This window comes from Aulonocara sp. 'chitande type north' Nkhata Bay, linkage group LG19 (genome assembly GCF_057382095.1).
Source record: "Aulonocara sp. 'chitande type north' Nkhata Bay isolate Kocher_YH1m ecotype deep benthic linkage group LG19, A_spYH_male_GT1.1, whole genome shotgun sequence".
Taxonomy (NCBI): domain Eukaryota; kingdom Metazoa; phylum Chordata; class Actinopteri; order Cichliformes; family Cichlidae; genus Aulonocara; species Aulonocara sp. 'chitande type north' Nkhata Bay.
Window position 1 is genome coordinate 20549779 of NC_141362.1, and position 12324 is coordinate 20562102.

The 12324-nt window shown below is 35.7% G+C and overlaps 1 protein-coding gene across 2 annotated transcripts; it reads left to right on the plus strand.

Moving 5' to 3' along the window:
- Window positions 1-1737: 1737 nt before the first annotated feature.
- On the plus strand, window positions 1738-11869 carry LOC147306910 (adhesion G protein-coupled receptor F3-like). 2 transcript variants are annotated; one of them, XM_086274140.1, is made up of 17 exons: window positions 1738-1826; window positions 2440-2488; window positions 2580-2709; window positions 2809-2961; window positions 3067-3176; window positions 3280-3338; window positions 3424-3548; window positions 4520-4744; window positions 5104-5361; window positions 5482-5619; window positions 8099-8207; window positions 8429-8504; window positions 8719-8898; window positions 9440-10756; window positions 10848-10889; window positions 11165-11200; window positions 11281-11869. In XM_086274140.1, the coding sequence occupies exons 1-17, from the start codon at window positions 1798-1800 to the stop codon at window positions 11338-11340; spliced, it is 3096 nt and encodes a 1031-aa protein (XP_086130266.1). In that variant the 5' UTR covers window positions 1738-1797; the 3' UTR covers window positions 11341-11869. The 2 variants fall into 2 exon arrangements, with proteins under 2 accessions (XP_086130266.1, XP_086130265.1); XM_086274139.1 differs by having other exon boundaries at window positions 1746-2488.
- The last annotated feature ends 455 nt before the right edge of the window (window positions 11870-12324 follow it).

Below are 12324 nucleotides of genomic sequence, written 5' to 3' on the forward strand. Positions count from 1 at the left end.
AAGCTAAAAGTAATTTTTTTTTTCATTCATTCTGTTTAATAAGTAATTTTCATCAAACATGAGTTATTTGTATGTAACACATTCATCCACTTTTCAGGGTCGTGGGGAGCACTGCAGCCTATCCCAGCTGTATTAGGGGGAGAGGCAGGGTACACCCTGGACAGGTCGCCAGTCTGTTGCAGGGCTAACACATAGACAGAGACAACCAATCTCACTCACATTCACTCCTGTATTCACACCTATGGGCAATTTAGTGTTTCCAATTAAACTAACCCCACCTGCATGTCTTTGGGAGGAAGCCGAAGTACCGCGGAGAACCCACTAAAACACCACACAGAAAGACCCCGGCCTGATGGTGGAATTGAACTCAGTTGAACTCCTCTATATTAAATCACCTGTGAAAATATAATTGAATGCGATGTCAAGTCACTGCATATGTTTAATCTAAAAATCAAATTTGAGGCTAATTATTTAAAAACAAATAATAAGAGTTAGATACCATAACTCTCCAAATAGATTTTGTGTAATATGTGTTTAGCGGTGAACTCTTTATCAGTTCACCCTGCCTAGAAAGAGTTGTCAGTTGCTCCTAAATCTCATTTGACTAAACATTTGTATTCGTAATATACTTAGAGCAAATGAGTTCTTTATTTTAAGGTCAGACCACTAATGATTATCCAAAAGGGACCCATAAAAGTTCTGCATTACAGAGCTTCTCTATACACTCGGTCTGTATTATAAGGTCTGTTAGCACATAAAGGCTATGTAAAAACTGTAAAGGGTAAATATAGATACTTGGTATAGAGGTGATTTGCCATTGCAGTCATGTGAAAAGAGTTTGCTTTAAGATATATGCAGTACTCACTGGTCTTCAATGATAAGGTGGTGTACAACAAATTCAGAAGGAAAATTAACAATTCAATCAATTATTCAACACATAATACATGCAATAATACATTAAGAAGGGATTGGACCGTTAATTTACTAAAATGTACTTAAGATCATCAGTTTACGCTCAAAGATGTTTTTACTTTGAGAGTTGAGATTTGTGTCAAATAAGGACATATCACTGGTAAACAGGAGATGGCAACCAACCTGATATTGACATATAAGGACCTGTGGAGGAGTTCAAAGTTCAAACAAAAAGAATTTAAGGGGAAAAATCATTAGGGTGAAACATTAATGTGTAATAAAATGAATGGCTATCTACTGGCTAGTTGCTACATGCAACTAAGTAAATGCAACAGTTTATCTCCTATAAATCCAGCTTTTATCCTTTGTGTATTTTCCCAGTCGAAGACGAAATACTCCAAGAAACCCAAACAAATTCCCACTTATAGTCAAAAGCATGTATATAAACCTCACATTAACACATGCTTAAGTTACTCTGAAGCACCAAGTTGAACACTGAATAAACAATATAATACTGTTTGAAGGCAAACATCAGTGATATAAAAACTCTCCTTTTCATATATGACATCATAAAAACTATGCCTCATATCTAATAAATAAACTTCACTTTTGCTGTAGTGTGGAGTTATTCAGGTGACACTGCACTTTCTGTACACACAGTTTCAAAAATGAAAACCATATTACACACAAACACCATTCAGTCTCTGTTTTTGATAGTCAAATTAGTGGTACATGACAGCCTTTTTACTTTGCATGTCTATCTGCAGTAACCTCTACAGGTCATCTACTGCTGTCACGTTAAAAAATACTTCAGTCTTCTGTTGACCATTTCCTTGTGAGCAGCAGTAGGGATACCTGGTGCACCTTCATCATTTTGGGGCTCTAATGGGTCCTTCTACCATCCTGTACACCAGGTTAGTAAAAATTTAAGTATTTATGATTTTCCTCAATGTGACCATTTAAAAATAATTTGGCTGAAAATAGTGTTTTTAAGAAACTTGGAATTTCTTAAATATGTATTTGAAATTTGATCCTGAATTGTGGATGGCTATGGCTCAAGAGGTATTAGAATTTTGGAAGTATGAACCCTGGCAGTCAGTATAAGACGGGCACCTCAATTTCAACTTATTTTATATTTCTTTTGTGTAATACATCAGGATTTTTATATGTTAGAGTAATTTGTATTAGAGCTAGCTTTTAATATATTGTATTTTTTAATGTTGGTAATTTTCACTACTGTCCTTGCTGTCTTGGAGCAATTGTGACCACAAAGTTTCCTCTGGGATAAGTTAAGTATTCTGATTCTGACTCTGCTTCACTCTGCATGCAAAAATGGCCTCTCTCTTTCCTTTATTAATGAGCTCTATCATCTCTTTAATCATATCGCCATTTTAAGCTTTGCAAAGGCAGATTTTTTTTGCTGGTGTTGCATGGAAGTGCAACATTTTAATTATAGTATTTATAATTAATAAATGCTATTGTTTGCCAAATGCTTTTTAAAAATATCATTTATTTTTCCAAAAACAGGATGTGGACCTTTTTATTTCTTTACATCTTGGGCATAAATTTCTGCCAGGTTTGTTGATTACATCAATTAAACATTTTGATCTTAAATATCAACTGTATCATGAAATAAAATAAAAAATGGAAACACTTTTCTTTCACAGGCTGATAACTCAACCCAAATGCTTTATGCCAAACTGATAATAGACAAAAGTGCAATTGCAAATATCACGAGCATACTGAAGAATTTTACGTATAAGAATACATTTGTTGAAGCACCTGTAATGACAACAGGTAAACTAATTTCCAATCTTCCACATCATGCTGTGATTTCTGAAGAAAATACTTTTATAACCTCTAACTCTAACCCTGCATAACTCTTGTCCTTATAAGTGTGCACAAATGGTACCGGCAGCAAAGAATGTGAATGCAAACCACACCACAGATGGAACGATACTTTCTTTCAGTCTAATCGAAAATATTGCAGCAATAAAACATGCACTTTGGATAAAAGTGCAGACGCAAAGTGTGTCCTAAGCACCACAGGTATTTATATATATTTATTATATATATATATATATATATATATATATATATATACATATATATATACACACACATATATATATACTGACATTTTCTTGCTCACAGTTACCATTACAGGATCTTTGAAAATTGCACAGGCAAACAAATATGAAAAGTGTCTGAAAGGCACAGAAACCACGGACTATATAAACTGCAGAGATGACTTGATGAAACAGGTAATAAACAGTCATTTAAAAAATATATAATGTCTTTATCACCGCAATAATAAATAAAGAATACTATTATTAACTCTTTTTTCCATCCTTTGTTACCTCTTAGATGAAAACAGCGTACAGCACTCTGAGGGGATTTGACTTTTTAAACATTACAAGATTCAGGTATATTCGTGCAATCACAAATTAAATGTTTTATTAAATTTATTTTAGATATGTGACTAAAATCTGTCTTTGTTTTTTATTGAAGGCTCGGAAGCCTCTTCATAGATTTTACAATGAGCGTCGCTTCCACTGTCAATTCACAAACTCTGATTGACATTTCAGAAGCCATCAGCCGAAATCTGTCAGCCTCGCTTGATATGGAGACTGCAGGTAATGTAAACTACCTGTGGAGGGCGCAGTTAATTCCAACCTGGACGGAAGGGTTTTTTTTTTCTTAAATTTTATATAAATTCTGTTAGATTGTGTTTTAGATATCATTTTAGCGCTCCTTGAGTATCATTCTCCACCAACATATCAGACTGAAATATCTCGACAGCTACTGGAGGGACTACCATGAAATTTTATGCATATTATAAATACGTTTTTCACTGTGTAAATTGTTATTAACGCTCTTATTTAAAGGAACAGTTCAGCTAAATAACCTTTCAATCGTTGACAAATTGCTGCCCGCTAAAATCCCAATTTTATTTCTTTGTTTCTATTATAAAATGATAACCTGAGGTCAACAATGCTTTGGATGCAGTCATATTACTCTGATAAAGATCAAGAAAATATGAGTGAGAGACAAAAATCTCTCTGAACCTCATGCATCTTGTTTTAGTTTATAATAATGTGCTCTAAAGGTGGTGTTGTAAAGGCTCTTTTAGCACATTCACTTCACCGGATGCACCTTTTTTCTTTTCCTCACCTTTGATTGGGTGTGGCGCTTTCCATTAATTGCACTCACTTGTCACCCGTTATATAAGGACTGCACTCACCTACAGCTCACTCTTTCTTCACTCCCACATGGGGCGGCAGCTGAGAGATAGCAGTCCATGTGTGTCTTTCCTTTGCTCATTATTCAATAAAACAAAAAACCTGCAAGTGAGTACTGACTGTTCAGTCTCATCCTGGCCGGATGAGCCCGTGATGGTAACTATCTCCAACCTCCTCTGGACCTTGCTCTAAAACAGATGGTTTATCTGCAGCTGCAGTGCTATTCAACCTATGGTGTTCATGGAACTGTAAAGGTTTTCAAGTTTCAATGACTGGCCGCAAGGTGGCAGTATTTCCATATGCCATACCATCTAGATGTATGTGGTTTCCATGGCAACTGATTATCATTTGTTTGTTCTCTGTAGGTGTTGTCCGCTTAATAATGCCAAACTACATGCCGGTCTCTTATGGGGACACTGACAAAATCATCACTTGCATAGCAACGGAGGACCTTGGAACTACACCACAGTGGAGTATAACAAACATCAATGGGCAATATGACATAACTAATGGAACAGTTTCAACTGTCACAATATTATCAAAAACAAAGAGTCAAATCCAGCTTAATAAAGTGACAGAACTCTGGAAAGGTATGTTTGTTTGTATGTATGTGAGACTTTTATATAATTAGTGTAAACCCAGAAAAAAACTAAATAAATTGTACAATACATGTTTAAGCAATTAAAAAATAAAGAAATAAAGATTTTTCTTTACATCTCGACTGTGATACAAATTAAAACTTGTATATGCAATTTGATATTTCTTTCTTTCTTTTTTTTCTTTATGTCAGAATGTTAAATAAATATTTCATTCACTTTTTTTCTGGGAATGTTTCAGGCTTTAAATGGTTAACTAGTTTGGCACTATGAGCTGAAAAACTCAGTATCACTATCTGGATTAAATCTAATTCCTACTTGTACCAGCTTTAACCACGTTTTTTTTTTTCTAGGAACATACTTGTGTCTCTACCAACAAACCAAAAAGTTTGGCAATGACAGTACAATCAACATATTACACAAAGGCAGTGATGTACTGGATGTAGCTCTATTGCCAGACATTGCTGTTTTCACTGTGCCATCATTTCCACGCTGCAAAACTAAAACTGATGTTCTCCAAGTAGCAGCCCAGTGTGAGATAAATAATAGCACTGAACCTTATATTGTCTCATGGAATGGTGACGGCCTCAAAGATAATTCAGAAACTTCGGGTATGGATATTTCCTTTTCTTTTCTTTTCTTTTCTTATTTGCCAAATAATTTTATTTCAAAATAGTTATTTTGCAAGAACTGTTATGAAAATCCATGACATGAATGTATCATTCTTGCAGCTGACAAAACACAAATTTATTCGGCTCAAAAAATTATCAACTGTGGTGACAACAACAATCAAACTACAGCATCGTGTATATTTCAAAACAGAAATGAGCAAAATAAAAGTGCTACGGTGCCCTTCAACATCATTGCCGGTAAGTTATTGCATTTTGTAATAAAAATTAAACACATAGCTTAAAAAAACAATCTTACTTGTCTTTGGCAGAAATAAATGAATTTTTTTTTAATCTGATTTAGTTTTATTCAAAAAGTGCCACTTCACTAAAGTTGTCTGAAGTTGCTGATATTTTAAGATAAACCAACTAAAATATTTATAAATAATTACTTACCTTAATAAGGACAGTCAAAAGATTTGCCATTTTAAATGCCCAAAAATGTATTCATAATTAATTACAATTAAATTAAAAAAAATAGAAATAAAAAGAAGTGATATTTGTAGCTGTAAGACACACATATTTTATTATGGGTTTTGTTTATACTTTTCTTTTTTTTATCCCGCTTTAGAGTATGTAATTAATTAATATTTTGCAGGTCTAAAGGTTTGGTAAATACAGCCTCAGATAAACTACAAAACATGGAATATTACACTGTGTCATTATTTATTTAACAAAAAACTAAGCAAAAATACAGAAGCAGTGTGTGAAAAACTAAATACACACTTCCTGCTGATTAACTGACCGTCAGTGTCATGGTCCTGGGTCGTGTGGCTCAGTGTTTTGAGTTTTTTGGTATTTTGATATTCATTGTTTATGTTTGGCTGTCATTTATTTGTCCAAAGCTCATTTTAGGTTGCCATGTTAGTTATTTTGTTGATTAAGTTCCCCTTGTGTTTTAACCCCTGTGTTAAGTGTCACTCGTCGCCCTTCAGGTGCTTACTTATGTCCTTGCCTCATCTCCAGTATCCCTTTTCCCTCTGTATGTTTCTACAGTGTTCATTCTCCACGTCAGTCCACCATGTCCACGTCGTTGTCTGTCTTGTGTTTCATGTTGTTTAGCTCATGTCATGTCTGCGTCTTATTATGTTTCCTGTTTTACTTTGAAGGGTACTTTTGTTCATTGTTTTAGTTTTACTTCCACTGTGGCGTCATTATGTTCATTCTAGTCAGCTGTTCCCTCATATGTTTCCACTCCTGATCACCCGTTGAGTGTATTTAATCCGTGTGTTTCCGTTTAGTCATCGTCAGGTCATCTGTTATACTTCCCCCATGTCATGTCAGGGTTTCTGGTGTTTTGCATGATTGTGTTCAGGGCATGTTCATTGTTTTAACTCTTGGTTTTTCCTCACAGTTTCTATCATGCTCACTATCATGTTCAGGTCTGGTATCACAGTTTTGTCATAGTGTCATAGTTCATTCATAGTTGCCAGTCTCGCCCAGTTTAGGTTTAGTTTTAGTTCTTGCCACTGTTGATAATGTCTTGTTGTATGTTCCTGGTTTTCATCAGCCACAATAAACAGCTCGCTTATAGTTTACCACAGTTTTGTCCTCCTCCGTGTCCTGCTTTTGGGTCTACTTCCTAATCACCGGCGTACCCTGCCATGAGTAAGTTTGGGAGTAAGTCAGTAAGTTTGAGCACCTCTGTAAAAGCAGATCAGTTTGCTGATCTGGAGCATTCAGTAGTGTGTTAACACATAAGAAAGACACCAACAATGATCTTAAAGGAACAACTGTTACTCACCATCCTGGGTGGGGTTTTAAGACCAAACAAGTGAACGTCCATCATTCAGCAATACGAAATATTACTCACAAGTGGAAGATGTTCAAGACAGCCGTAAATCTTCTCAGGAGTGCACATCCTAGCAACCCAAGGTCAGACTGTGCAGACAAATTACATAAAAACCCAAGAGCTACATCTCAGACGCAGTTAGCATGTTAAATGTTAATGTTAAACACAATATAATTACAAAAAGGCAGAATGAGTGTTACTTGTTTGGAAGGGCTGTCAGGAGTCAACTCTTCTCTTTAAAAACAAATTGACAGCATGGCTTAGGTTTGCAAAGTTGCATCTGAACAAACCACAGGACTTCTGGAACACTGTCCTTTGAAAAGACAGGACCAACGTGGAGAGGTTTGTCCACAATAAAGGTTGTTCTACAAGCTACTGAATCATGGGGTGTACTTAATGAGGGTGGACACAGTGCTTCTGCATGTAACTTGACACAGAATATAAATGTATTAAAAATGTTGTGTATCTGAGGTTGTAGTTAAATAGTTTGTGAATCTGTTAAGGTCCAGAGGATTTATTTTATATTGTTGTGATATATAAAACCTTTGAAGTGAAAGAGGGTGCACTTTCTTTTTACCATGACAGTAGTAGTTTGTAATAATAGATATAGTAATAGTGATATGTACAGTGTAAAATAAAATGGGGTAAAGTATTAAATTGCTTCTTATACTTATTATATAAAAAATAGGAGAGTGATTTAGAATCATGAATGAATGCAGGCTATATTGATTACTTCAAAGATGAGAGAGTGTTTCTGGAGAGACCAAATTTTTATGAGACATTATAGGATATAATTTCTGCAACAGAAATTGATTTGAACTCACCATTCTCTAAATTAACTTTTGATATTGTCTTAGTTAATGTATGAAAGTTTCTTCGCCAAAACAGAACGTGACCCGTACTGTCAGGCTCAAGGTGTATGGGGAGACACCAAAGCTGGTTTCACTTCAGTCTTAAAATGCACAAACTCTGCTGGGCAAAGAACAAGGAAATGCAAGTAAGAATCCAACTGCTGATCATATTTATTATGTAATAATGTATCAGTTATTTGTTTGACTATTTTTATTTATTTATTTGTATTGAAATGGCTCCAAGAGTCCACCAACAATGATTGTTTGCATTTGTGACTGGGGACATCATTTGACCAGTTCATAAGTGAACATTTATTTGTGACACTTAAGATATTAAGATATTCAATATTAAAATTCATATTTTCAGCTTAAAGGGAAAATGGGAAGATGAGGTGTCAGGATGTGTGAACTCAGACCTCTACAACGTACTGCAAAATGCAAAAGTAAGTAAGCTTACGTTTCATAATTGATGTTAAGAAATTGTTTCCATATGATGGGAAAGTAACTTAATAATCTCAAACTTAATATAGCAACAAATTCTCCAACTGTAACAAGATTTTTACGCAACAGAAAAATGGAAAGTTGTTCATCTTTTTGTCAAACTCACTGTAGCTGATACAATTAGGCTTGACTAATTCATATGTGCTCTTGTTACAGATTTCTGACACTGGACTTGGGGCATTAGATAAAAATGCAGAAACAATATTTTCTAACCTTAACAATGTCACTCAAAATTCAGGGCGTATTAACACTTTTGCTAATGTGAACGCATCAGTTGATGTACTCAGCACCATGAGTAACAAACTGAAAGTAGTAGACAATGTAACCACAACTAAAGTAAGTATCAAAGAAGCTTTATTTTTATTATTATTTAAATTCTTTAACAAATATTAAAATGAATAAGTATAAATACTTGTACGTAAAGTTGGAATCTTTAAGAGTTACAAGGAAACAAATTTCCAATCTATTTATTCACTTTTTTGAATACATTAACAGTTTTACTATTTACAATTAGTTCATTGCTAATGCAAATCAAGAATTTCCTGCTGCTGTTACTTCATATTAAAAGAGTTCAAGTGCTGAATAACCCTGTTCCTTTTATTGTGAAGAAGCCACAGGAAGCCACACGTCACCACCTTAGCCATTGTTCAATTCAATTCAAATCAGTTATATTAATATAGCGCCAAATCACAACAACAGTCACCTCAAGTTATTAGTGTTGACAGTGGTTTACTCAAAGAAATCGAGGGTCAATTAATGACCAACTAGGGAAGCAGTTAAGAAGCTGCATGTGTTAAACTTTGACTAGTTCAGTCTTTTATGATTCATTTTAAGCATCATAGTTATACCACCCTCAAAACTTTGTTGTTCTTTTCAGAATTTCCTGGCCTCATCTAGTAATCTGCTGGATGGGTCTCTTGAAAACTCATGGAACAAACCAGATCCTGAAAGCAACAAGAGCCTGGCTGAGAAATATCTGCAGTCAGTTGAGTATTTAATTAAGATATCAAACATAAGTAATGATTCTGATCAAAAAAATATACATATAGACACATGCAGCGGAGATGAATGCACCAATACGGTGTTCAATGCCACAGTCACTGTTAGAAGCTCAGGAAATGGCATCGTAAAAACAGCTGGATTCAATTACCTGCAGGACTATTTGCCCAATACAACACAAACATTTAACATCAACAGCATTGTTGTGTCAACAACCACTCAACGGGGAAAAGACCTTGAGATTACACTAAAGTTCCCATTGCTCACACCAAGGCCTCGCCATGTTGAACTGCAATGTGTCTCATGGAACTACAACCAGAGCAAATGGACAGATGAAGGATGTAAATGGGGGGGCGCTTCTAAACCTGACGAGTGCATTTGCAATCATCTGACTTCATTTGCCATTCTGATGTCTCGGTATCCCATTGAAATCCCTTACATGAGCGAGATAACGTACGCTGGACTTTCTGCATCAGTGGTGTCACTCGTTATCAGCCTCCTGATAGAACTGATCGTCTGGCGCAAAGTAGTCAAGACAAATACTCTACACTTGCGCCACACCGCCCACGTGAACATTTCTCTTTGTTTGCTGGTGGCAGATTGCTGTTTTCTGGCATCTTCTCAACCAGAGATCATTTCAGAAATCTGGTGTAGAATTGCAGCTCTTCTGAAGCATTTCTGCTACCTGGCCATGTTCTTTTGGATGTTGAGCCTGAGCACCATGCTCCTTCATCAGGCAGTTTTTCTCTTTCACAAAGTGGGCAAGAAAACCTATCTGAGGTTCTCGTTGATCCTGGGCTACGTTTGTCCTTTTCTCATTGTTTTCATCACATTTCTCACCAACAACGGCGGCGCTCCAGGCACGTATTTCAGTTTGAAAACATGTTGGCTGGTTTATTCTGGACTTCTGAAAGGAACCATCTATACATTCATTCTCCCAGTTGGTATAATTGTTTTCATCAACTTGTTTGCCATGATAGTGGTAATCATGAAGCTTTTAGACCATAAGATCACAGAAAAGTCTCATGAGAAAGAAATACAGGCTGCCAAAACTGTCCTGAGATCAGTTATTCTTCTGACTCCAATCTTTGGTTTGCCATGGATTTTTGGATTTGCAACATTTATTATGGACCTCACAGCTGGAGCTGTGACTTTAGCTGTGAACTACGCTTTTGTTGTGCTCAATGCATTCCAGGTATGGTCACAATTATTAAACTGATCAGACTCAATATCTGTTCTGCTAAAAGCATTACTTTTTTAAAAAAATGCTTGTTTTTCATTTCTAGGGTTTGTTTATTCTGTTGACCACGTGCCTGGGGGACAGAATGGTAAAGTCATTTACTTCTAGAGATAAGAGGCCTACCTAGTTTAGTTAGGATTAGTTAGATGCTGCTGTATCACTGTGATAATATTCGAATATATTTAAAGTTTGAAGCCAATGGCATGATCTAAAATCCACAGCTGAATCGATGTCATTATTGTTGTAGTTGTTCTCAGGTTTATTCTGTGTTATTTCAATTATTGTAATGAAATTATTATCAACAGTCATCAAAAATATCCTTGAAAATGTTTTCATCAAATGTTTTTATTCTGATTTTCACAGACCCGTGAAGCACTGCTGAATTCTTTCAGGAAAAAAGTAAGTGAACCACAGCTTGTTTGTAAATAACCGTGGTAACTCATAATGAATGACGCACATCTGTTTCCTCTGTTCTGCAGGCTCCACCAACCATCAGCGAAAGCTCCACAAAGTTGGAAACAACAACTAAAAAGTCCTAAACAACACCTGCACACATGTATACTCACAAAACACTACATTTAAATCAAATATATTCGATTCATGAGCTACATTTACTCTTTGATGTGACTGTTTCTTTGTTGTTTATTTTGAGTAATACAAGTCAGAAATTGTCATAATTGTTATATGCATATCTGTGTTTCTTTGTTCAATATACATATTCATATGAAATGTGATTTAATAATACTGTACATTGCATGTTTTAAATATGTTTTAAATAGCACTTAGCAGTAAAGAGCTGAAGAAAAACTCTCAGCTGAAAGGATAGAAGAAAACCTGCGTGAGGATTTTATTTCTGTAAATGGGATTTGGGCTCACATCTTGCTTCAGTTTTTAAGTTTTCTTTGTCCCGTTCTGCCCACTCCTCATCTGTGTCATCCACTGAAACCCCTTCACGGGCTGCTTGTGTACAATAAACATGTCACCCTGTCTCTTCTCTGTAACACACAAAAACAAGAATGTATACTCGTCATGTATAAAGATTATACTCTTGGTTATTGTTAATAAAATTACAAGAATCTGAGGTGTGAACTGGGCTTTATGTCATACTGCTCCAACTGCTTTGTAGTCCTTGCCATGCCGATCCTGCGCCCTCTGACGGCGTCCTTGCTTGTGTGGCCTTGCAGATGAAATACAAACCTCGGCCATATCGTTAGCAGCAGTTCTCCACTGTAATCAGTGCACTTGGTAACTAACTGTGTTAAAATTTAGTAGCCTGAAAAATAGGCTCTGGATCTTTCACTTTTCCAGGATAGAGTAACCTGTAATAACCCTTTGAGAGATTTTATAATAATACACAGGCTTTTACCTTGTTTACTCATCCAATTAATCTACTGCGAGCTAATGATGATTTCTAATACTGAACTTGTGACTAAGAGGAGGATGGGCACATTCAGGGTGGAAGAAGCACACTGAAAAAAGGGATTGGCCATCTCTTGGGTTTATGTAAGCATCTTGCATGTATT